At 58.8% G+C, this 25,357-nt stretch overlaps 1 protein-coding gene across 1 annotated transcript; it reads right to left on the bottom strand.

Annotated features, from left to right (window-relative positions):
• Nucleotides 1-1,797: 1,797 nt before the first annotated feature.
• ZMYND12 (zinc finger MYND-type containing 12) lies at nucleotides 1,798-25,302 on the bottom strand. Its single transcript, XM_054175639.1, has 8 exons — nucleotides 25,223-25,302; nucleotides 24,314-24,455; nucleotides 16,492-16,667; nucleotides 14,753-14,918; nucleotides 7,444-7,566; nucleotides 5,430-5,550; nucleotides 3,148-3,293; nucleotides 1,798-1,917 (listed from the first exon to the last, which is right to left on the bottom strand). Exons 1-8 carry the CDS (start codon nucleotides 25,300-25,302, stop codon nucleotides 1,798-1,800), a joined length of 1,074 nt encoding a protein of 357 aa, XP_054031614.1.
• Between the last annotated feature and the right edge of the window lie 55 nt (nucleotides 25,303-25,357).

The following is a 25,357-nucleotide window of genomic DNA, read 5'->3' as shown; positions in this document are numbered from 1 at the left end:
CAGGGAGGGAGGAGGTTGGTCCTTGCTGCTGCTTCTTGGTGGCTCTCTCCTTCCCCTTGCCCTGCCGAGGGGCACAGCGCTGCAAGCCTCAGCGCTTCAGGCAGAGCAATGCTGCCCTTGGGCACTTCAGGCTTTCTGTCGACTGACTTTGCCCTGGCGATGGCTGCAGCAGGAAACAGCTCTTGTAAAAGCTCTCAGAGCTCCCCAGAAGGCTCTGAGCTTGCCCGGGGCTCTTCCCAGGGCCCACACCAACATTCGCTCTGCCAGCCCCTGCCCGCCACGGCTCCTGGAGCCGCTCAGCTCCACGCAGAGCTCCTTCAGACAGCGCTCCCCAGCCGGCAGCGGTGAGACGGAGCCGCGGCTCAGCCTGGCTCCGGAGTGTCCCCAGGGATTACCACTGCAGCTCCAAATCCCCGGGGCCACCGTGACCCAAATCCCCCACGCCCCGAGGCACTGTGCCAGGCAGTGCTGTCCCCTGTGCCCCCTCCCCCTCCAGCACCCCCCAGCCTTTGCCTTGCTCCTTCCCTGCTGAGGTCGGATGCCATCCACCAGCGTCTCCCGCAGGAGGATTTGGGATTCTCCCACCCGTGCCCCGAGCCTGCCTCCTGCTCTGACCACTCCACCCCACCCCGTGTCACGGAACACCCGCTGCAGTGGTGACTTCCCCTTGGCCAGCAGCACCCAGCCCTTCTGATCGCTCAGGACCCAGCAGGATGAGGCCCTTGAGGAGCGAGCTCAGCCCCATCCCAGCTGGGGAGGCAACGAACCTCGAGCACAAATCCTGCTGAAGGGAAGAAGACCTAATCACAGGCTTAGAGCTCAGCTGGGCTCAGCCCTCTGCTGCCTTCCCTTCACCCCTGTCCCTGCTGGGTGAGGCTGTCACATGCCCTGCTGCCTACACCCAGCTCAGCTCCTGGTCCTCTCCTGTCTCCTCTCCTCCAGTGTCCCCCACACACCCTCCTGCCCTGCCTGGCTTCCCTCTGCTCTCCTGGGGCAGCTGGCTTGGGGAAGGTCCCTGCTGAGGTGACACCAGGGACTTCCCCTTGAGGCTGGTGTCAGAGCTCATGGGACTGCCAAAGGCTGGAGAGCTGTGAGGGCCCCAGGGCTGCTTGGGGCAGAAGCTCTGACTGGAGCTTGTTGCCCTTCTCATCCCCTCCCTCAGGGCTGCTGCTGGTCCCCCAGGCTGCTCTCGGGGTCCTGGCTGGCTGCAAGCTCTTCTGTAAGCGAGTCCCTTGCTGCCTGGAGCTCTGCAAGAGGAGAGGGCATAGGTGTGGAGGGGCACTGCAGGGAGGTGCAACACCTTGCCAGGCCCTGGCAGATCCTGGGCAGCAGGTGCCAGCCAAGCAGGGTGGATGGGCAGAGAGGAGCTTCCCATGTCCCTCCCCAGTATCTCCCTTATCAATCTGAGAGGCCAGCTGAGGAAACCAGTAGCAAACAGACCTCAGCTGGTCTTAGCTTCTGGCCAGACAATGTGAGGAGGCTGTTTGCTCATCCATCAGTCATTAGATAATGACTGATCACTGGGCAGTGACTGATGAGAGGGGTGCTGCTCCTGCCTGCCCTCCCCACCCTCACACTGCTGCTCCCCAGCAGGTCACAGAGGCTGAGCGGTGCCTGAACATGAACCCATCCCCAAATGTTGAACTTTCAGACTCCTGGTGATGGAAGAGGACAGGTTGGAGGCAGGGCAGCAGCAGGAAGGACTCAGCACTTGCAGCACTTCTCGTTTGCAGCAGCCCAATTAAAGAGATAACCAGGTTAAAGAGATCCCCAGCAGGGAGGGCCTGGCTGGGGCCTTTATTCTGTGCAGGAAGGCTTGGAGGGGATCAGCTCCAACAGACGCTGGATGGCTTCTCCAGACTGGTGCAGGTGCAGCTGTGCCACCAGCTCCAAGGCTTTCATCCCCACCTCCTGTGCCTGCAACCAGACAGAGTTGGCACAGCAGCTGTCAGGGGCTTGGCTTTTCTCGAGGGTGGTGAAAGCCCTGCGGCGGCACCGAGCAGCTCCCAGCCCCAGCCCCAGCTCCAGAGGGTGACCTGGACAAGCTGCTTTGCAGGAGAGAGCAAAGCTGCCAGCAGATGCCATGGTGAGGCCCCAGCAGTGCAGACAGGAAGATTACTGCCCCTGGCCCCCCACACCAGCTGCCTCCTGCAGCTGCTCCTCTGCATGCTCCCAAAGCTGCTGCAGGAAAATGCAGCTCTGTGACTCGGGGCTGAAGCCCTGGGTGGCTCTCCCAGGGCCTGGACCTTCTCACAACCAGAAAGCTTTGCCCCTTCCCTATCTTGTGTCCTTGTGCCTCCCAAGCACTGACTGACACCAGGAAGGACCAGCAGTGGTCTCTATTTTCACCCTCCAAAGCATGGACAGAAGAAGTTTGGGCTTTAGAGAGCTCAGCCCAACACAGGTGGTCTCTGCTCTGCTCCAGAGGGTCTCTGCTCTGCTCCAGAGGGTCTCTGCTCTGCACCAGAGGGTCTCTGCTCTGCTCCAGAGGGTCTCTGCTCTGCACCTCCTCAAAGTCAATGATTTTTAAGAGAGAATCCTGGACTGTCACAGACTGGTTTGGGTGGGAAAGGACCTTTAAAACTTCATCCAGAGCTCATCCAGTCCAACCCTGCTGCAGCCAGCAGGGACAGCTGCAGCTGGAGCAGGTTGCTCAGAGTCCCAGACAACCTCACCTGGGATGGTGCCAGGGCTGGGGTATCTCCCACCTCTCTTGGTGAGGGTCTCACACAGCTGGAGCTTAGCCACAGACCAGAGGGCTGCAAACTGCAACTGAATTGCAGGGTGTGGCAGGGGCCTGCAGGAACTGCAGGAGTGCAGCTCACAGGGACAGTGCAAGGCTCAGCTGCTGCCTGCCTGCATGGCCCAAGGCAGCTTTTCTGCTGGGATATTCCAGGTAAGGATGAGCCCAGAACGTGTGGATGATGTCAGGATCCAATGGCAGAGACCAGAGCAGATCCAGTGGGGTTTCTGAGCCTTGCCAGTGGAGATGGCTTCAGGCAGAGCAACCTAAGCAGCTCTGCAGGCACCCAGCGCTGCAAGGCTGCGGTGGGCTCAGGAGAGGAGAGGTGAAGGGAGGCTCCATGGCGTGGGGCAAAACACAGCGAGCCAAAGCTAACCCTAACCCTGCCAGCAGAGCCAACTCACCTTTGGGAAGTCCTCTGCCAGGTAGTGGAGCATGGCAAGAGCCTGCAGGGTCCTGGCAGTCTCCTCAGGCCTCCGCATGGGGTCCTGAGCTCGGATCCGCAGCACCGCCGGCAGCAGCCGGAGCCCCTCCGCTGCCTGGGCTGCAGCTGCACACAGAGCAGAAGGTGTTGGGGGGATCACAGAATGGGCCTGGAAAGCTCATCCAGTCCAACCCCCCTGCCAGAGCAGGGTCACCCAGAGCAGCTCACACAGGAACACAGCCAGGAGGGGGTTGGATATCTCCAGAGGAGACTCCACAGCCCCCCTGGGCAGCCTGCTCCAGGCTCTGTCACCCTCCCAGGGAACAAATTCTCCCTCCTGTTCCCATGGCACTTCCTCTGCCTCAGCTCCCACCACTGCCCCTTGTGCTGGCAGAGCCTGAGGAGTGCAGGAGAACATCTTCAGCTGTTCCTTTATCTCCTCCAGACATCAAAGCCTTTTGCTGCCAGCACCCAGGTGCTGTCCCAGCTCCATGCAAACTCCACACCCATGTCCAGATATCTTTTCACCCCACCAGTCACTGCTGATTGGCCCTTGGTGAGGACATGGACTCATAGCAGTGGGGGACAAGAGCACCTTTCCTCCTCCTCTCACACCCTGAGGTGGTTTCCTGTAGCCCTGTCTTGGTGTGGTTCCTGCTGCAGCAGCTGCTGCTGGAGACAGCACCAGGGGATCATAGAACCACAGAACTGTCAGGGTTGGAAGGGACCTCCAGGCTCAGCCAGCTCCAACCCCCTGCCATGGGCAGGGACACCTCACACCACAGCAGGTTGCTCACAGCCACCTCCAGCCTGGCTGCAAACACCTCCAGGCAGGAGGCTTCCACCACCTCCCTGGGCAGCCTGTGCCAGGCTCTCACCACCCTCATGGGCAACAACTTCTTCCTCACAGCCAATCTCAGTCTCCCCACTTCTACTTCTGCTCCATCCCCCCCAGTCCTATCCCTCCCTGACACCCTCAAAAGTCCCTCCCCAGCTTTCCTGGAGCCCCCTGCAGATCCTGGAAGGCCACAATGAGGTCTCCTGGGAGCCTTCTCCTCTCCAGCCTGCACAACCCCAACTCTCTCAGGCTGTGCTCAGAGCAGCTCCAGCCCTCTGCTCCTCCTCGTGGCCCTTCTCTGGACACCTTCCAGCACCTCCAGAGCCTTCCTGGCACAGAGGCTCCAGAGCTGGACACAGAGCTCCAGGTGTGGGCTTAGCAGAGTGGAGTACAGATGAGACTTCCCCAAGTGTTTCTTGTCTCTGGCAATGCTCTTTACCCACTCAAGAAGCCAAGGAGCAAGGCCTGGCCAGCCTGCAGTGGGGCACAGCACAGGGCCAGCCTGCAGTGGGGCACAGCACAGGGCCAGCCTGCAGTGGGGCACAGCACAGTGCCACCCACACCAGCCATCTCCTGGCTCTTTGGGCACCTTTACAGCCCAGGGAGAGGCTCCTCAGCTCCTCTCCTCAGAGTGTTCTCCAGATGAACACATCCTGTTGCCAGCCCCTGCTGTTCCACCTTGTCCTGCTCTGGAGACAGAGCTGCACACCTGCCTGGTTCTGATCCTCACCCCAAGTCCCCATCCCTGGAGGTGTTCAAGAGGGGATTGGATGTGGTACTTGGTGCCATGGTCTGGTCATGAGGTCTGTGGTGCCAGGTTGGACTTGATGATCTCTGAGGTCTCTTCCAACCTTGGTGATGCTGTGAGACTGTGATATTGAGGGGCAGGAGGATGCCCAGAGAAGGGCAACAAAGCTGGAGAAGAGGTCTGGTGGGGAGCAGCTGAGGGAACTGGGGTTGATCAGCCTGGAGGAAAGGAGGCTGAGGGGAGACCCTGAGAGGAGGCTGGAGCCAGGGGGGGGTTGGGCTCTGCTCCTGAGGAACAAGTGCCAGGAGGAGAGGAAATGGCCCCAAGCTGCCCCAGGGGGGTTTAGGTTGGGCATCAGAAGAAACTTCTTCACAGGAAGGGTTCTGAAGGCCTGACCCAGGCTGCCCAGGGAGGAGGCTGAATCCCCACCCCTGGAGGTGTTTCAGAGCTGTGGTGCCAGGGTTTGGCACCAGCCATGGGAGAACACTTGGAGTGGCTGCTCTGAAAGGGCTTCTCCAAGCCAAACAACTCTGTGATTCTATGGCTGGAAATGCCATTGATCCTCAGCCAGCCCAGGGACACCCCAGGCAGACTCCACCACCTCCAAGCCTCCTGTGAAGGATGGATCCTTTACAGCCCAGCTTCCCCAGGGCTCTGCACAGCCCTTGGCACTTACTCAGAGGGGCTCCCTGGGCTCCCTCAGCCTTGCTGAGCAGAGACATTTCCGGTGGTGACTTGCCATTTCTCAGCTGTGCTTGGAGTGACCTCACCAGAAAGCCATGCCAGAGGCTGGTTACCTAGCAGGAAGCACAGGAGTTATTTCTCCCGTGTGAATGCAGGGCATTGAGCAAGTGGTTGCTCTGTAAACAATGCCTGCTGCAATGCCCAGCCCCAGCAGTGCCAGCTGGGCCAGGAGCAGGCTGCACCTGACCACCCTGCTGCCACTCAGCCACCTGACCTGAACAAATCCAGTGAGATTGTTAACCAAGAGTAAACTGGGTGGAGGGCTGGCAGGGGAATGGAGGCAGCTTCCACACCTGCCAGAGCTGCCCAGGCCCAAGTCACAGAGTCCCAGCCTGCTCTGGGTGGGAAAGGGCCTTTAGAGCTCACCCAGTCCAACCCCCTGCCCTCAGCAGGGACAGCTGCAGCTGGAGCCCCAAAACACTGCGGGGGGAACGGAGGCAGCACCCCTGGGGGGGTCTTGCCTTGCAGGGGCTCTACAGGAGCTGAAGCTGAGTGCCAAGGGTGCCCATGGCACCCAGAGCAGCATCTCTGGGGGCAGGAGGGGAAGCTGCCAGAGGGACTGAGGCAGTGTCCTCAGGCTGGGCTCTGCTGGGATCAGTCACAGACTGCTCTGGGTGGGAAAGGACCTTTAGAGCTCACCCAGTCCAGTGCCCTGCCCCCAGCAGGCACAGCTCAGAGCCCCAGACAGCCTCACCTGGACTGGTGCCAGCCAAGGGGCAGCTCCAGCTCTCTGGGCAGCCTGGGCCAGGCTCTCACCACCCTCAGGGGCAAACATTTCTCCCTTCTCTCCACTCTCAGTCTCCCTGGTTTAGTTCCAAACCATCCCCCCTTCTCCTGGCACATCAGACCCTGCCCAAAAGTCTGTCCCCAGCCTTCTGCAGTGCCCTTGAAGCACTGCAAGGCCACCAGAAGGTCTCCCTGGAGCCTTCTCTACTCCAGGCTGAACAACCCCAACTGCCCCAGCCTGGCCTCCCAGCAGAGGGCTCCCAGCCTTTGGATGCTGTTTGTGCCCTGAAAGGATCAGGCTAAAGGGGGCACAGCTCATTTGTTGCAGCCCTTAGTGCCATTAGGTAACCATCACTGCCTCTGCTTGCTGCTCCCTTCTGCCCAGGCTCCACCAGGAGGACTTCCCACTGATTCTCAGCCTCAATTTTCAGTGCCTTGTTTGTGTCCTGCTGCTGCTGGGCAGCTCCTCCCTGGCCATGGACACCCCTTGGCCACACTCTCCACTTGTGGCACTCTGTTCAAGCTCTGCTGTGGGGATGGGGCAGCAAAGAAGCTTTGCCACAAGGTTTGGCTGCTCAAGTTCAAAACAGCCCTGGAGTGGTTTGGGTTGGAAGGGAATCTAAGCATCATTGAGTCCCAACCCCCTGCCATGGGCAAGGACACTTCACAAGGGCTTGTAGTGATAGGATGGGGAGCAATGGAATGAGGCTGGAAGAGGGGAGACTGAGAGTGGAGATGAGGAAGAGATTCTCTGGAGTGAGGCTGGGGAGACTCTGGCACAGGCTGCCCAGGGAGGCTGTGGCTGCTTCATCCCTGGAGGTGCTCAAGGCCTTGAGCAAGCTGTGCTGCTGGGAGGTGTCCCTGCCCACAGCAGGGGCTTGGAACTGGCTGATCCCTGAGGGCCTTTCCAACCCAACCCACTTTATGAGCCTATGAATCACAGAATGATTGGAAAGGGCCTTAAAGATGTCCAGTTCCAGCTCCCCTGCCAGGGGCAGGGCCCCCTCCCACCAGCCCAACTTCAAGAAGCATTTGTCACCTGCAGACAGGGTTGATCTCTCCTGATCTTCACTCACAGCAGCACTCAGGCATGAGAAGGGTGGCTGAGCCTGGGCTTCCAGGCAATGCTGGCACCTGCTGGGCACCATCACATGAGAGGCAGCCAGGAGCATGAGGAAGAGCAGAGAGAGAGCCTGAGGATGCCCTTGGGCCTCACCAACCTTGGCACAGAGCGAGTCTGCCACCTCCAATTTGTTCTGGTGAAGGAAAACTTTGGCCATGTGGAAATACCCTCCAGAGGCCTCAACACATCTGGGTCCAAGCATGGAGCAAGTGAGGTAAACCTGCAAGGGAGATTGGAAAGAGCAACAAAGCAACAACACAAAGGTTCAGGTCTCCCAGGAGACCTCCTTGTGGCCTTCCAGGATCTGCAGGGGGCTCCAGGAAAGCTGGGGAGGGACTTCTGAGGGTGTCAGGGAGGGACAGGACTGGGGGGGATGGAGCAGAACTAGAAGTGGGGAGATGGAGATTGGCTGTGAGGAAGAAGTTGTTCCCCAGGAGGGTGGTGAGAGCCTGGCACAGGCTGCCCAGGGAGGTGGTGGAAGCCTCCTGCCTGGAGGTGTTTGCAGCCAGGCTGGAGGTGGCTGTGAGCAACCTGCTGCAGTGTGAGGTGTCCCTGCCCATGGCAGGGGGTTGGAGCTGGCTGAGCCTTGAGCTCCCTTCCAGCCCTAATGATTCTATGGCTGAATGTTCACAGCAAACCTGGGGAATGTTCCCTTGGGGATTAAACCCAAGGGTTCCTTCTTCCCCTGTGTGAGCAGAGCACTGCTTGCTCCTGCCAAGTGTGGCCCTGCAAAAGCTGAAGCTTGAGCTTAATGCCAAGGAGCACAAAGCCCCCAGCCCCCTGCTCCAGGAGCACCTGAGCCCAGCTGGAGCACAGGGCAGGGTTCCCACCTCTCCTCCTGCTGAACTCCTGAGGGCACAGCCTGCTGCTGCCTTCCAGCTCTGCAGCCCTGCCTGTGGTGCCCATTCCTTGCCCCCCCCCATCAAAGCCCCAGCTGGGCAGGGGGAGTGGGAGGGCAGTGAAGCATTCCAGCTATTCTGAGCTGGCTTGTGACTCTCAGCAGATCTGACAGGCAGCCAAAGGCCAGGCAGGTCCTGGGCTGCTCTGACGTAGCCCAGGGAGCTGCTCATTAGCAGCAAGTCAGCACCTGATGTCCTCCCAGGTAGCCAAAGCAGCAGTGGGGAACCTCCCTGAAGGGAGAGCCTCAGAGTTTGATGAAACACCTCCCCCCCCTCCCCCCCTTCCCCAGTGTGTTGGAGAACCTGCAGAGTTTAGAACCTCAAAACCTGGTGGGGAAAAAGAAAACAACACTTCAGATTTGGGGGAAAAACCTCCAGGTCTCTTTAGGAGAGCCTCAAACTTTGGTGGGAAGCAGCCAAAATGTGGAGGGAAACATCCCAAATTTGGGAGCAAAACCTCCAAATTTCTTTGGGAGGACCTCAAAATGTGGTAGAAAAGATGCAAAAGGTGGGGGAGAGTGGCTGTCCATGGGTCCATGGCCCAGGGAGGCCAGGGACAAGCAGAGTCCCTCAGGGATCAGCCCTGGGCCCAGGCTTGTTCAACATCTCTGTGGGTGCCAGGGACAGTGGCACTGAGTGCAGCCTCAGCAGGGTTGCTGATGGCACCAAGCTGTGTGGGGCAGCAGACAGCTGGGGGGAAGGGATCCATCCAGAGGGACCTGGGCAGGCTGCAGAGCTGGGCACAAGCCAACCTCAGGAGGGTCAACAAGACCAAGGGCAGGGTCCTGCAGCTGGGGGGAGGCAATGCCAGGCACAACTCCAGGCTGGGCAGGGACTGGCTGGAAAGCAGCCCTGAGGAGAGAGCCTTGGGGGTGCTGGGGGAGGAGAAGCTCACCAGGAGCTCTCAGAGTGCACTTGCAGCCCAGAGAGCCAAGCAGAGCCTGGGCTGCAGCAAGAGAAGTGTGGCCAGCAGGGCCAGGGAGGGGATTCTCCCCCTCTGCTCAGCTCTGGGGAGACCCCACCTGGAGTACTGCCTCCAGCTCTGGAGCCCCTATTTCAAGAGGGATCTGGAGGTGCTGGAAGGTGTCCAGAGCAGGGCCAGGAGGATGAGCAGAGGGCTGGAGCTGCTCTGCTGTGAGCACAGCCTGAAGGAGTTGGGGCTGTTCAGTCTGGAGAAGAGAAGGCTCTGAGGTGACCTCATTGTGGCCTTCCAGGATCTGCAGGGGGCTCCAAGCAGGCTGGGGAGGGACTGCTCAGGGTCTCAGGCAGTGATAGGACTGGGGGGGATGGAATGAAGCTGGGGGTGGGGAGATTGAGGCTGGAGGGGAGGAGGAAGTTCTTCCCCATGAGAGTGGTGAAGCCCTGGGATGGGTTGTCCAGGGAGGTGGTTGAGGCCCCAGCCCTGGAGGTGTTTAAGGCCAGGCTGGATGAGGCTGTGGGCAGCCTGCTCTAGTGTGGGGTGTCCCTGCCCATGGCAGGGGGGTTGGGACTGGCTGATCCCTGGGGTCCCTGCCAACCCTGAGTGATTCTATGATACTATGATCCCAAATTTGGTGGAGCTTTTCAGGGAACCTCAAAATGTGGTGGAAAAGACCCCAGGGTCTGGAAAAAAAGCCACAAAGAATGTGGTGGAGAAGACCCAGATTCAGTGGGAAAAGCTCCAAAGTTTTAGGAGAACCTCAACATTTGGTAGAAAGCAGCCAGACTGGGAAGGGAAACATCCCACATTTGGTGTGAAGCTTCCAAATGCTTTGGGAAACCTCAAAACTTGGTGGAAAAGACCCCAAATTGGGTGGGAAAACCTCCAAATGAATCATAGAACTGCCAGGGCTGGAAGGGACCCCAAGGCTCAGCCAGCTCCAACCCCCTGCCATGGGCAGGGACACCTCACACCACAGCAGGTTGCTCACAGCCACCTCCAGCCTGGCTGCAAACACCTCCAGGCAGGAGGCTTCCACCACCTCCCTGGGCAGCCTGTGCCAGGCTCTCACCACCCTCCTGGGCAACAACTTCTTCCTCACAGCCAATCTCAATCTCCCCACTTCTAGTTTTGCTCCATCCCCCCCCAGTCCTATCCCTCCCTGACACCCTCCAAAGTCCCTCCCCAGCTTTCTTGGAGCCCCCTGCAGATCCTGGAAGGCCACAATGAGGTCTCCTGGGAGCCTTCTCCTCTCCAGCCTGCACAACCCCAACTCTCTCAGGCTGTGCTCACAGCAGAGCAGCTCCAGCCCTCTGCTCCTCCTCGTGGCCCTTCTCTGGACACCTTCCAGCACCTCCAGAGCCTTCCTGGAATCATAGAGCCACAAAACTGTCAGGATTGGAAGGGACCTCAAGGCTCAGCCAGTCCCAACCCCCCTGCCATGGGCAGGAACACCTCACACCACAGCAGGTTGCTCAGAGCCACAATAGGGGCTCCAGAACTGGGCAGAGGGCTCCAGGTGGGAGTGCTTTGGGAGAGCCAAAAAATGGGTAGAAAACATCCAAAATGTGCTGGAAAAGACTCAAAGCTTAGTGGAGAACCCCCCCCAAAATTTGAGGAGAGACTCAAAATTGGGAGGGAAACAACCAAAATGGGGAGGGAAAGCTCCCAGGTTTGTTTGGATAACTTCCAAAGCTTTTAGGAGAACCTCCAAAGTTTTAGGAGAAGATCAAAGCTTGGAGGAAAACATCCAAAAGGTGGTGGAGGAGACCCCAGAATTTGGTGGAAAGCAACAAACATGTGGGGGGAAAGAGCTCAATTCTGGTGAGGAGAAAAACTCCACAGTTTTAAGGAGAGCCTTAAAATTATGGTGGGGAAGACCTCAGATGTAGTGGGGAAAACCTCCACAGTTTTAGGAGAGACTCAAAATGTGGAGGAAAACACCCAAAAACACCACCCCACCCCCCCAGCAAACTCCTGGCCAAGCTGTCAGCCCCTGGCTGGGACAGCAGCTCTCTGAGCTGGGTTAGGAACTGGCTGGAGGCTGAGCCCAGAGAGTGGTGGTGAATGGTGCCACAGCCAGCTGGCAGCCAGGCACCAGTGGTGTGCCCCAGGGATCAGTGCTGGGCCCCAGCATGATCAATATCTTCATTGATGATCTGGAGGAGGGCATTGAGTCCATCAGCAGGGAATGTGCAGCTGACACCAAGCTGGGGGCAGGAGTTGGTCAGTTAGAGGGCAGAAGGGCTCTGCAGAGGGACCTTGCCAGGCTGGGCAGATGGGCAGAGGCCAACAGGATGGCATTCAACAAGTCCAAGTGCCAGGGTCTGCACTTTGGCCACAGCAACCCCAGGCAGAGCTGCAGGCTGGGGGCAGAGTGGCTGAGAGCAGCCAGGCAGAGAGGGACCTGGGGGTGCTGGTCGATGGTAGGCTGAACATGAGGCAGCAGTGTGCCCAGGGGACCAAGAAGGCCAAGGGCATCCTGGCCTGCAGCAGGAACAGTGTGGCCAGCAGGAGCAGGGAGCTCATCCTGCCCTGTGCTCAGCACTGCTTAGGCCACACCTGGAGTCCTGTGTCCAGTTCTGGGCTCCTCAGTTTCAGAAGGGCATTGAGAGACTTGGAGGTGTCCAGAGAAGGGCAACAGAGCTGGGGAGGGGTCTGGGGCACAGCCCTGGGAGCAGAGGAACATTTTAGAAGAACCTCCAAATTTGGTGCACCCTCCCCTCAGATTTGGTGGGAAACCTCCAAGTGATTTTAGAAGAGCCTCAAAATGTGGATGAAAACCTCCACAAGTCTGAGGAACCCCCCAGGAGGATTGGTGGAATCCTCCCAGCTTCTTCTCAGGGAGGGTCACCCACATCCCAAAGCAGAGCAAGCACTGCAGGGTTAGTTTGCATCCCAGGACCTGCAAGGGGCTACAAGCAAGCTGGGGAGGGACTTTGGACCAGGGCTTGGAGTGATAGGGTGAGGGGGAATGGGTTGAAGCTTGAGGAGGGCAGATTGAAAGTGGAGATGAGGAAGAAATTCTTTCCAGGGAGGCTGGGGAGACTCTGGCACAGGCTGCCCAGGGAGGCTGTGGCTGTGCCCTGCCTGGAGGTTGTTCAGGGCCAGGCTGGATGTGGCCTCGAGTGACCTGATCCAGTGCAAGGTGTCCCTGCCCATGGCAGGGGGTTGGAGCTGGATGATCTTTAAGGTGCCTTCCAATCCAACCCATTCTGTGATTCCCTTTGGACTTGCTGACCTTTAAAGGTCCCTGCCAAGGCAAGGCAGTCAGTGCTGTCAGAATAGAAAGGCTCTGAGGCTGCCCAGCCGCCTGCCATCATTCACACCCACACAAAGCTGCTCTCAGGTTACACAGAGGCCTACACATCACTCTGCACCTGGTAAATTTAGTCCCTGGCAGACAGAAATAGGCTGTGGTGGAGCTGGTGCCTGTGGGGACTGAGTGCCAGGCAAAGCCTTCTGGGGGGCAGGGTGGGCAGGGGCTGGGCAAACCCTCTGGGGGCTGAAATCAGCAAAGCAGGGAAAGCCACAGAGCCAGAGAGCAGGTTGGCTTGGAAGGGACCTTAAACATCAGCCAGCTCCAGCCCCCTGCCATGGGCAGGGACACCTCCCACCAGCACAGGCTGCTCAGGGCCTCATCCAGCCTGGCCCTCAGCACCTCCAGGCAGGGGACAGCCACAGCCTCCCTGGGCAGCCTGTGCCAGAGTCTCCTCAGCCTCACTGGAAAGAATTTCTTCCTCATCTCCAGTCTCAGTCTCCCCTCTCCCAGCTCAAAGCCATTGTCCTCATCCTGGCACTCCCAGCCCTTGTCCAGAGTCCCTCCCCAGCTCTCCTGGAGCCTCTTCAGGAGGCCTCACTCTAAAGAATCTCTGTCAGTATTGAGGTGAAACCCACAGCTTCCAGCCCAAGCTCAATGCTGTCAGCTCAGCATCTCCACTGCCAGAGGCTCATAGAAGCCTAAAATGGGTTGGGTTGGAAGGGAGCTCAAAGCTCAGCCAGCTCCAACCCCCTGCCATGGGCAAGGACACCTCCCCCCAGCCCAGGCAGCTCAGGGCCTCATCCAGCCTGGCCCTGAACACCTCCAGGCAGGGCACAGCCACAGCCTCCCTGGGCAGCCTGTGCCAGGGGCTCCCCAGCCTCACTCTCAACAATTTCTTCCTCCTCTCCACTCTCAGTCTCCTCTCTCCCAGCTCATTGTCCTCATCCTGGCACTCCCAGCCCTTGTCCAAAGTCCCTCCTCAGATGCTGCTGCTGGCACTGGAATAGTTCATTGAGGCTCTGGAGCCACTGCCTGGCTGAGGAGCAGTGGACAAAGCAGCCAGCAGAGAGGGGAACTCCTCTGGTGAATACAGGGCAAGCACAGCAGCCTGGGGAGGAGGTCTGCTCAGCTCTGCACCATAACAAAGCTGAGCCATTCACTTCTGAGCAGATGCAGTGGAGACACAGAATAGGAAGGGTGAGAAGGGGCTGTGGGGATAGGCTGAGGGCAGTGGTTTGGAACTGGAGCAGGGCAGGTTTAGACTGGATGCCAGGAGGAAGTTCTGCACAGGGAGGCTGGGGAGAGCCTGGCACAGGCTGCCCAGGGAGGTGGTTGAGGCTCCATCCCTGCAGACATTCCAGGTCAGACTGGATGTGGCCCTGGGCAGCCTGCTCTAGCTGGAGCTGCCCCTGCTGCCTGCAGGGGGTTGGACAAAGTGATCTCTGAGGGTCCCTTCCAGCGTGGGGCATTCTGTGGATGTCACCTCAAGGACTGGGACAATCCCAAGCACAAATCCAGGCTGGGCAGAGAATGGATGGAGAGCAGTGCTGAGGAGGAGGGCTGGGGCATGCTGGCTCATGAGAAGCTCACTATGAGCTGGCACCAAGCACTGCCAGCCCAGCCCCAGCCTGGCCTGGGCTGAGCCTCAGCAGTGTGGGCAGCAGGGGCAGGGAGGGGATTCTGCCCCTCTGCTGAGGCCTCCCCTGCAGTGCTGGGGCAGCTCTGGAGCACCCAACACAAGGACATGGAACTGTTAGAATGGGCCCATTGGAGGCCACAGAGATCATCCAAGGGCTGGAAGCCTTCTGCTGTGAAGACAAGCTGGGAGAGCTGGGGCTGGTCACTCTGGAGAAGAGTGGCTCCAGGGAGACCATAGAGCAGCCTTCCATGACATGAAGGGGGCTGTGGGAGAGCTGGAGAGGGACTTCTGACAAAGGCTTGGAGTGACAGGACAAGGGGTGGTGGCTTCAGACTGGAAGAAGCTGGACTGAGCTTTGACAGGAGGAAGAAATTCCTCCCCATGAGGGTGGTGAGACTGCAACAGGCTGCCCAGAGAAGCTGTGGAAGCTCCAAGCCTGGGGGTGTTCAAGGCCAGGCTGGATGAGGCCTTGGACATCCTGGGCTGGTGGGAGGTGTCCCTGCCCATGGCAGGGGGTTGGGACTGGATGGTCTCTAAGGCCTCTTGCAACACAGTTCTGGGATGCTCTGATTCCCTGTAAGGTGGCTCCTAAACTCAGGATCACAGGTCTGGGTTCTCACACTGATCTGGACAGGTTTGTTAGAGAAGGACCTGAAATGGAAGAGTTTCTGGACATGAGTTGCTCACCTCATGGGACAGGTGGTGCAGAGCCTGCTCAAAGCTTCCTTTAGCAGCACAGAAAAGCCCCAGATGGTGATGGAGCAGAGCCTGGAGGGCAACACTGCAGCCTGGAGTGCTGAGGACAATCCACTGGGACTGGCAGAGATACCTGAATGCCTGCTGGAGGTCACCACTCTCTAAAAGGACACAGAGGAACAAGCAGGAGAAGGAGGATTTGTTCTGCAGGAGGTCACTGAGCTCTGGCTGCTTCCCACCACAGCAGTGTGAGGCCTGGGCTCTGCACCCCCAGCTCTGGAGCCCCCAGCACAATAAGGAGTGGAAGAGGGTTCAGAGGAAGGTCACAAAGATGAGCAGAGGGCTGGACCCCCTCTCCTGTGGGGACAGGCTGGGAGAGCTGGGGCTGTTCAGCCTGGAGAAGAGAAGGCTCCAGGGAGACCTTTGAGCAACCTTTCAGTACCTGAAGGGGCTCCAGGAGGGCTGGGGACAGTCTGTTTAGAAGGGCCTGTGGGGACAGGACAGGAGGCAATGGCTTTAAACTGGAGCAGGGCACTTTTAGATTGGACATTAGGAATAAACTCTTTCCTGTGAGGCTGGTGAGATGCTGGAACTGCCCTGGGAAGTGGAAGTGTTGCAGGCCAGGCTGCAAGGGGTCTAGAGCAACCTGGTCTGGTGCCCCTGCCCATGGCACTTAAAGAGGTCCCTTCCAACCCAACCCACTGCAGGATCTGTGGCTCCCGGGCCGGGGGCACCTCTGTGAGGTCAGGACCCGGCTGCCAGCTGGGCTGTGCCGGGGGCTGCAGGAGCAGCTCACTGCTGACACACTGTTCCCAGCAGGTCAGCTGCAGGCAGCCTTTGTCCTTTGTCACACCAGGATTACTCATGGCATGCTTTTTCCCCTCTCCTCACTCCCCACTCATGCCAAGCCTCGAGCCACTGCGGTGCTGGCAGCAGGGCCCTGCCTGTGCCCCGCTGCCTGCAGCCCAGGCCCTGTGCTCTGGCAGGGTTTGTGCAGCCAGGGAGCTTTGCTGCCACGGGCAGAGCACCATGCTGGGGGTGAGCAGAGGTGTTCCTCACTTGCAACAGCCTCTGAAGCCTTTGCTGGTTCCCTGCTACAAGAGCAACCAACCGCCCTCCATAGCTGAAGGCTCCAGGAGAGCTGGGGAGGGACTTCTGATAAGGGCTGGGAGTGCCAGGATGAGGACAATGGCTTTGAGCAGGGAGAGAGGAGACTGAGACTGGAGATGGGGAAGAAATTCTTTCCAGTGAGGGTGGGGAGACTCTGGCACAGGTTGCCCAGGGAGGCTGTGGCTGCCTCCTCCCTGGAGGCTGGAAGGGGCCTTGAGCAGCCTGTGCTGGTGGGAGGTGTCCCTGCCCATGGCAGGGGGCTGGAGCTGGCTGAGCTTTAAGGTCCTTTCCAACCCAACCCATTCCATGCTTCTATGAATCTATGACTGAATTCAGCACTGCTGAGAGTCCCAGGAAGCCATGGAGGCAGAGAACAGGTCTTCAAACTGGGAATTAGTGGAGAAGGAGAAAGCATTTCCCTTGCTGTCCCTGCTCCCATCACCCATGAGTGCTTCTCCTGAGGGGGCAGGGCTGTGACTTCTCCAATCGCTCTGGAATGCCCTTGGGGCCGGGCAGGGTAGAGACATGGCACTGCTCCTTCCCTGATAAACGGCTAAAGGAAACCAGAAACCTGACCCCCGGGAGGCCCTGCCCTTGCCAGCATTGCTTTCAGACAATGCTTACCCCTGGAGATCTCAGCCAGGGTGAGGTAGGCAGGCACCAGCTGCACGGAGTCGGAGCCGTGCAGCCGGCTGCTGAAGCGCAGCGCGCACAGAGCTGCAGGCAGAGCTTCCTTGGGCTTGCCCTCCAGCACCAGCTGCTGGGCTCTGCTCTGTGCCAGGCCCAGGATCAGCTTCTGCCAGGAGACAGGAATGGGTCAGAGTGAGCCAAGGGTGGGGAGAAAGAAAACCACACAACGCTTGGGTTGGAAGAGACCTTGAAGCTCATCCAGTCCGACCCTGGCCCCAGCCCTGCCAGGGCACCACTGAACCACGGCCCTCAGCACCACAGCTACACAGCTGTGAAACCCCTCTGGGGATGGGGACTCCACCACTGCCCTGGGCAGGCATAGACCAGCCTGGACAGCCCCCAAGGGGAAGAAACTGTTCTTCATGTCCAACCTCAACCTCCCTTGGGGCAACTTAAGGCCATTTCTTCTCCCTTGTTACTAGGGGAAAGAGACCAACCCCCACCCAGCTACAACCTCTTCTCAGGGAGCTGTAGAGAGCCAGAAGGTCTCCTCTCAGCCTCCTCTTTTTCAGGCTGAACAAACCAGTCCCTTCAGACTTCTACTCCAAACCCTTCACCAGCTTTGTTGCCCTTCTCTGGACCCACTCCAGCCCCTCAATGTCCTCCTTGGAGTGAGGATCAGAACCATCCCTTCTTGCTCAGGCAGGTGTGCAGCTCTGTCTCCAGAGCAGGACAAGGTGGAAGAGTGTGGGCTGGTAACTGGATGTGTTCCTCTGGAGAACACTCTGAGGAGAGGAGCTGGGGAAACTCTCACACTCCAGCCCCTCAATGTCCTGCTTGGAGTGAGGAGCCCAAAACTGTCCCCAGGATTTGAGGTGCGGCCTCAGCAGTGCCCAGTCCAGAGGGACCATCCCTGCAGCGGTGCTGCTGGCCACACGCTTGCTGGTCCAAGCCAGGATGCTGGTGGCCTTCTTGGCCACCTGGGCACATCTCCTGCATAGTCTCATTTTACATTGGAGTTTGCAAAGTGTAAAGGCTGTGCTGCTCTGTGCCTGTAATTAACGGAAGGGAATCCAAGCTGCCGTCTCAGAGCCTGCCCTGCATTCCTCCCGCCAGCACCGGCAGCTTTGGACACCTTCTCAGGTCATGTGGTGTCTTATGAGCAGAAGAATCCTTTACTCCTGCTGACAAGGGCTAATAAGGCTGCAGAATGGGAGCTGTGAAGCGCAGAAAATGCTCATCACAAGACCCGGGGAAAGCTCAGAGAGGCCGCGGCGGGGCCCCGCAGACGGCGCTCGCCGTGACTCACAGCAGGCAGCGGAGCAGAGGCTTTGCCAGGCTGCTGCCAGCAGGGCACAGCTCCAGCTGCAGGAGACGTGGTCTGGAAGCGAGGAGGGAGCTCAGCTCTCACACGGCCCCGCAGCCTCCTCACACCCTCTCCTGGCCGGTCCTGGGCCGGGTATTTGGGGTGTGGAGCCTGCAGAGTGAGCCCAGCTCAGCGCTGCCCCGGGCGCAGCATCGCTCAGCTGCGCAGCCCCCGCCCCAGCCGGCTCCGGGGCTCAGGCAGCTCCTGTTTGCTGCCTGCATCCATCTTCCCCACACAGGTAGCTGCTGCTCCTCGCAGTCCTCACCACAGTTGGTCTTTTCACCCTTTGCAGCTCCATAAACTTCTCTTCCTTTGGATGCCTGCTGGCTGCCAGGAGCAGCACGCCGAGGGATGCCAGCGGAAAGCAGCCAGGGTGCCTCTGGACCTGCTCCTCTCTGCCTTCAGCACTGCCAGCTCCCAGCACTTCTGTGCTGGGTTCTCACACAAGTGGTGCTGTGGGAAAGCTGCCTGGAAGGAGCTGGTGTGGCTGGCACCGCTGCCAGGGTCAGCCAGCAAGGCGCTGGCTGTGGCTGGGAGGCAGGGGCAGGCCTGGGAGGCAGGGGCAGGCCTGGGAGGCAGGGGCAGGCCTGTGCAGCAGGCAGGGAGCTCCAGCTCACCTCTTTATTGCCTCCTGCTTTGCAGCTGTGCAGCCCAACCCCCGGGCTTTCAGAGGCCAGGCTTCGGCACTCGCTGAGCCCAAGTGCTTAGAGAGAGGCAGGGAGTCACGGCCTGGGTGATGCAACAGCTCAGGGACAGGGAACCTCAAGGACAGTGTGTGAGTGTTTCCTGGAGATCCTGGCAAGCTAAGGGAACATCCTGTCTGCAGGAATGAGGGCTGAATGGTGGGGGCTGGAAGAGACCTCTGGAGGCCCTCCAGCTAAAGCAGAGGTACCCACAGCAGCTTGCCCAGGACCCCAGTGCCCAGGTGGGGTTGGAATCTCCAGAGAAGGAGACTCCAGGACCTCTCTGGGCAGCCTGCTCCAGGACCTCTCTGGGCAGCCTGCTCCAGGCCTCCAGCACCCTCACACCTCCTGAGTTCCAGTTTGTGCCCATTGCCCCTTGTCCTCTTGCTGGGCACCACTGAAAAGAGTCTGAGCCCATTCTCTTGCCCCCCACCAGTGCTTTAGCTCCTGCTGAGCATTGATCAGATTCCCTCTCAGGCTGCTCTTCTCCAGGCTCAACAGCCCCAGGGCTCTCAGCCCTCACAGAGCTGCTCCAGGCCCCTCAGCATCTCTGGGGCCCCCCCTGGACTCTCTCCAGTAGTTCCCTGTCTCACTTGAACTGATGAGCTCAAAACTGGATGCAGTACTCCATGTGTGGCCTCTCTAGGGTGGAGCAGAGGGGAAGGAGAAGCTCCCTTAACCTGCTGGCCCCACTCTTCCTCCTGTACCCCAGGAGACCATTTGCCTTCTTGGCCACATGGACACATTGCTGGCTCATGACTAATTTCTTGTCTCCTGGCACTCCCAGGGCCTTCCCCGCAGAGCTCAGTGTCAAAGCAGACACTTCAGAGTGCTCTGCTACAGCACAGAGAGCCAAGAGAACACAGTGGCCAACCCTCTCCTGCCACTGAGCTACCAGCACATGGAGAGTGAAAATGGCACCAGAGCCAAGCCCTGCTGGGGCAGCCTGTGGTGCCCAGCAGAGCATCAGCAGACACTGGGCAAGGAGCCCCAAAAGCTGTTAGTTAGCAGGTTGCCTTTCTGCTTCCTCTGTTGGGGCTGCTGCTGGCTGTGGTGTGTGGGCATCAAGCAGATTGTCACCTGGGGAGGTGCTGGAGATCAGCACCCTTCTTTTCTGACTCCTTGCTGCTTCCCATGCCATGAACTACCTCCAAACAGCTGCAGGGAGGGTGAGCAAAGGGTTAGGCTCTTGCACCGCTCCCAGCAGGAGAGGAAAGGGCAGGAGACAACAGGAGCCCTGCAGCACTGAATATTTCAGGCTGTGCAGCTCCAAGCCTCGGGGGGATCGTTGGCTTTGGCCCAGCACTGGTTTTCATCTCACCCATAGCCCCACACCCCCAGGGCTGCAGCCTCTGGGGCTCTGCTCAGGTCTGCTGTGATCACAGCGTTCTCTGCAGGTGCCCCCACGCAGTCTTGCCCTAGATAGGGTTTGGGGGAGGCTGAGGAGCCCAGCTCTGCTCCAGCTGGGAGCAAGGGGTTGGGAACACACTTGAGGTTTGAGGCCACCTTCACTGAGTCCCTGCCAGGCAGCCAAAGCCCGGGGTGCCAGGAGGAGGAGGCGTGAGGAGGAAGGCAGGCAGGGGTGAGCCGGGGCCTGCGCTCGGCCGCAGGAGGCTGCGGCTGGCTGGGGCCTGGATCTCTTCCCGTGCCCAGGGGCTGTGGGGAGCTGACATCAGGCAGGCAGGTGAGGCTATGCCACAAACAGAAACTTGGAGAGCACTCAGTTTGGAGGTGCTGTCTGCAGGCAGCCCCTTGGCTATGTTGACAACAGCAGATTTCTATCAACAAAGCTTCGGAGAGCCGGCGAGGAATGAAACTCAGCAGCTCCTGGCTCTCAGCTTCCCCTACTTTCCCTTCAGCCACAGGGCATTTTGCTCTGCAGCAGCTTCCCTCTGTCCTGACTGAGCCTCAGCCCTGTGTTTCCTAAACAAACCCCTGAAGCACAGCAGAAATGTTCCAAACCTCACAAACCTACAGGCAGGCTTCCAGCAGAAGGTTCTGAGAGACTCTTCCCTCAGCTCCAGAGGCCCTTTGCAAGCTCTGGGAATAAGAATGTGATGAAGCCACCAAGACAGACTCAGCCTCTGCACACTGCTCCTCCAACACTTGTTGGGCAGCCCAGGCCCAGTGCTGTCCACTCTGCATCTTGCTGGAGGCAAAGGCAGGCTCCATTTGGGGGCTAGCAGCTGCAGCCTTGCTGTGGAGCCAAGCAGGTAACCAGTGAGGTGGTTCCACTCTTTCATTCCCTTCTTAGGAGAGAAGGAAGACAAAGTGTCCCTGCACTTACTGTTCCCTTCTGCTATTTCAACAGCCTGGAGACAAAGGTCAGAGAACAAATGCTGCAGGGTTGTTACAGTTCCTATAAAACTCTCTGTTTTGAGTAAAACCCAGAGGCTGCTCTCTGTGCCTTCTCCCATGAGCTCACCCCAGGTCTCCCTTCCAGCCTCAGCTCTGGGGTGCCCTCCATGGAGATGTGACTCTCCCTTCTCCACCCCCCAGCCCAGCCCAGCCCAGCCCAGCCCAGCCCCATCTTCCTGCTGTCTTCCCCAGAACTCAGTTGAAACAAGTGATCAACTTCCAGCTAACAAGGAGTGTTTCCTGATCTGGCACTCCTGTGGTTATTTGGAACCTACACAGCATCACTGCTGAGGCTGCACCTTGAAGCCTGGGCTCAGCTCTGGGCCCTCGCTGCCAGAAGGACATTGAGGGACTGGAGGCTGTCCCGAGGAGGACAACGAGGCTGGGGAAAGGGCTGGGGAACAGGGCTGGGGAGGAGCAGCTGAGGGGCCTGGGGGTGTTTAGTCTGGAGGAAGCTGAGGGGAGACCTCATTGCTCTCTACAGCTCCCTGAGAGGAGGCTGGAGCCAGGTGGGGGTTGGGCTCTGCTCCCTAGTTTCAAGTGATTGAATGGGAGGCCCTTGCTGGCTGTGACATCCCCAGGGCAAAACTCCACTGCCAGGGGGAGGTGTCAAGGGACAACCTGGGCTCCAAACCTGTCCCTGAGCTTCACCCCAGCCTCTGGGGCACCCTGCCTAGTAACAGAAGGAGAGGAAATGGCCTGAAATTGTGCCAGGAGAGGTTTAGGTTGGAGATGAGGAACAATTCCTCTGCTGCAAGAGCGGTCAGGGGCTGGCAGAGGCTGCCCAGGGAGGTGGTGGAGTCCCCATGCCTGGAGGTGTTCCCATGTGTGCCCATGGCACCTGGGGCCATGGTTTGGTGCCCATGGTGGGGTTGGGCTGCTGGTTGGACTGGGTGATCTCAGAGGCCTTTTCCCACCCAAACAGCTCTGGGATTTATGCCTGTAGCAGAGGCAGTCACAGAGGCTCCCAGCATCAGCATGCAACATGTAGGTGAAGCCTCTTGGAGGAATTTTAAGCAGGTAAGAAAGCTGCCCCCACCCCCACCCCCTCCCCAGCAAAACCAAATTACATTTATTGTTTTTTCCCTTTGCAGACTTTATAAATAAAAGATGAACCCAAAAGTAACCTGGAACAAAGGAGCCTTTGAATTCCCCCTGATGCTGCCAGGCCACACTGTTCTAACAGACCTCCCGGGGGCTTTGGCCAAAGTTCCTGGCTGTGGGTTTCAGACAGATGGGATTCTGCAAAGCCAAAGCAGGGTGGCAGAGCCAATTCCCACAAAGCCTAAGGAAATCTGCTGCCTTCAGCCTGTCACAGACTTCCACCAAGCAGGACTGTGAAGGTTCCACCACCGCTAGGCTTCCCCTCCGTTAGAGCTCCCAGGGCCCAGAGAAGGGCAACCGAGCTGGGGAAGGGTCTGGAGGGCAGGGCTGGGGGGAGCTGGGGGTGTTCAGTGTGGAGGAGGATGAGGGGAGCCCTGAAAGGAGGCTGGAGTCAGGTGTGGGTTGGTTTCTTCTCCCTAGGAACAAGTGATAGGACAAGAGGAAATGGCCCTGAGTGCACCATGAGGTTGGAGATGAGGAAAAGTCTTTTCTGCAGGAGTGGCCAGGGACTGGGGCAGGTTCATGGGGGGTGGTGGAGTCACTGCCCCTGGAGCTGCTCAAGAAACCTGTGGCCATGGTGCTGCTGGGTTGAAGCCTGGACTGGGTGACCTTAGAGGCCTTTTCCAACTGAACCAATTCCACAACTCTATGATTTTCTTTCTGGATGGAACAAGAGGACACAGTCTCAAGCTGTGCCAGGGGAAGTTTAGGCTGGAGGTGAGGAGGAAGTTCTTCACTGAGAGAGTGATTCATCATTGGGATGTGCTGCCCAGGGAGGTGGTGGAGTCCCCATCCCTGGAGGTGTTCAAGAGGGGACTGGATGTGGCCCTTGGTGCCATGGTTTAGTCATGAGGTCTGTGGTGACAGCTTGGACTTGATGGTCTTTGAGGTCTCTTCCAACCTTGGTGATACTGTGAGACTGTGATGCCCCCCAGAAAGGCCTCAGTAATGAGCCAGCCACCAGAGCCACAGCACCTGGCCCCCAAACCACCTTCAAGATACCCCAGGATGTAAACACCAGAGGATTAGTGATGCTCCTCTCAATGCCTGATGGTTAGCAGCTCCCTTTTCTCTCTTCTGCTGCCCTGTGAGGCAGTGACTGGGAGTTATGCAACCACAGAAGGATGGTTTATTTTTATGGGCAAGAGCATTTTCAGCAGCAGATGTGTTTGGGTGGGTTGTTCTATTTTATCAACAAGTGTGGAAATGCAGATCCTGCCATCCCCATAAACAGCAAATGAAAAGAGCTGCAAACCACCAGGGGCTGGAGAGCAGCTGCACATCTGCACCACCCAGGAGGCCAAAACCTGGAGATAAAAGACTGCACTTAGTGGGAGAGGGTGGTTCAAGTTGGCCAGGTAAACAAAGGGAGGGCACTTTATTTCTTTGCCCCCCTGCTTTGAGGGAGGGGAATCCCTCTCACCAGAGTAGGATGAGGGCAGCTGCAAGAAGCAAAACTCAGCTGGATGCAGGAGCGCTGCAGGGGATGGATGAGCAGCCTGGCGAGGGGGGAGAGCCACCACTGCCACTGCCTGTGGGAGCTCAGGCCTGTGACAGAGAGCAGAGGCTCACAGGGCAGGAGAGGAGGTGCTTCCACTCTTCTACTTAGAGCTTTTGTTTCAAACAACCCCCTACAGCACTGCAGCTAAGTACTGCTCACCGGCGAGGTGCCCTCCAACACCACCTAGAGCAGCGTAGGAAGGAGAGAGCTGAGGCTCCCCAGCAGCTCCCTGCAGTGCTGTGACCCTCACAGAATCATGGAGTCACACAGCTGCTCAGGCTGTTGAGTCCAAGCCTTAACCCAGCCCTGCCAGGGCACCACTGAACCATGGCCTCAGCACCACATCTCCAGGGCTTTCAAACCCCTCCAGGGATGGGGACTGCACCACTGCCCTGGGCAGCCTGGGCCAGGCCTGGACAAACCTTTTGGGGAAGAAATTGTTCCTCCTGTCCAACCCAAACCTCTCCTGGGGCAACTTGAGGCTGTTTCCTTTTGTCCAGTCACTTGTTCCTTGGGAGAAGAGACCAACCCCCACCTGGCTCCAGCCTCCTTTCAAGGAGCTGTAGAGAGCCAGAAGGTCTCCCCTCAGCCTCCTCTTCTCCAGGCTGAACAACCCCAGCTCCTTCAGCTGCTGCTCACCAGCCCTGTTCTCCAAACCCTTCACCAGCTTTGCTGCCCTTCCTTGGACAGCAGAGCTGGTGAGAGGCCTACAGCACAACTCCAGGGCTCCTGACAGACCTGGGTAGGCCACAGCCATTCTGGCTTGTCCTGGGGTGTGACTGGATCTGCCTTGTACCCACCTGCCTCTTCAGCAGCTGCTCTCTGTGATGCTGTCTCTCTTTTTCAGAAAGAGGAGCAGGGAGGGACACAGTGGTGGGAATCAGCAGCTGGCATATGAGCTCATGGATACCAACCCAGTCAGCCTGCTGATGATCTTCATCACTAACCAAACAGAGGAAGAGGATGGATTTGTTTGCTTGGAAGGGAAGGTTACTGCCTGTCGAGTCCTCCTGACTTTCACCAGCCCCCAGCCCTTATTCTGCTCACAGAGCACTCACTGGTACTCCCAAAGGAGAAGGCAGGGCTCAGTCATTGTGATCCTGCACGTTAAAAGCTTACTTAAACCACTCACACCTCCTGAGCCTCATCCCTGCCTGCTGAGCCGTGTCCCAGGCACTGTCCCTGCCACTCAAGCTTTATGCCTATGTCCTAAGCCTTGTGCTGGGGCTTGTCCCTGTGTCCTGAGCCTCATGTCTGGGCTAGCCCCGGCCTCTTGCCCTGTCCCTGTGTCCCACGCTGTGTACCAGGCTTTGTCCCCATCCCTCAGTCCTTGCCCTGGACCTGTCCCTGCGTCCCAGGTCTGGCACTGCCTCCTGGAGCTCATCCTGAGCCTTTCCCCTGGGCCCTGAGCCTGCTCCTGCCTCCTGGGCCTTCTCACTGCGTCCCGAGCACTGTCCTGGACTTTCTCCCTGCTTCTTGCTCCGTTCCAGGCACGATCCTGCCTCCTGCGCCTTGTCCTGGGCCTTCTCTCTGCGTCCCGAACCTCGTCGTGGGGCTAGCCCCTGCCTCTCGCTCTGTCTGGGGCCCGCTCCTGCCTCCTGGGTTTCGCCCCGGGGCTTCTCCCCGTTTCCCTACCCCTGCTCCCGAGGCCGCGGCCCGACCCCCGCCGGCGCCCCCGGCTCTCCCGCGGGCGGCGCTGGGGCCCTCACCAATAGTAGGCGCGGCGGCAGCGGCGGCAGCGCAGCCTCCCCCTCGCCCCGCACAGCTCGCAGCGCCCGGGCTCCGCCATCGCCTCCTCCCGCCCTCGGCCACGCGTCGCCACGGCGACGGCGGCGGCGCCGGAA

This window comes from Dryobates pubescens, chromosome 33 (genome assembly GCF_014839835.1).
Source record: "Dryobates pubescens isolate bDryPub1 chromosome 33, bDryPub1.pri, whole genome shotgun sequence".
Taxonomy (NCBI): Eukaryota; Metazoa; Chordata; class Aves; order Piciformes; family Picidae; genus Dryobates; species Dryobates pubescens.
This window is presented reverse-complemented; position numbering and strand designations above follow the sequence as displayed.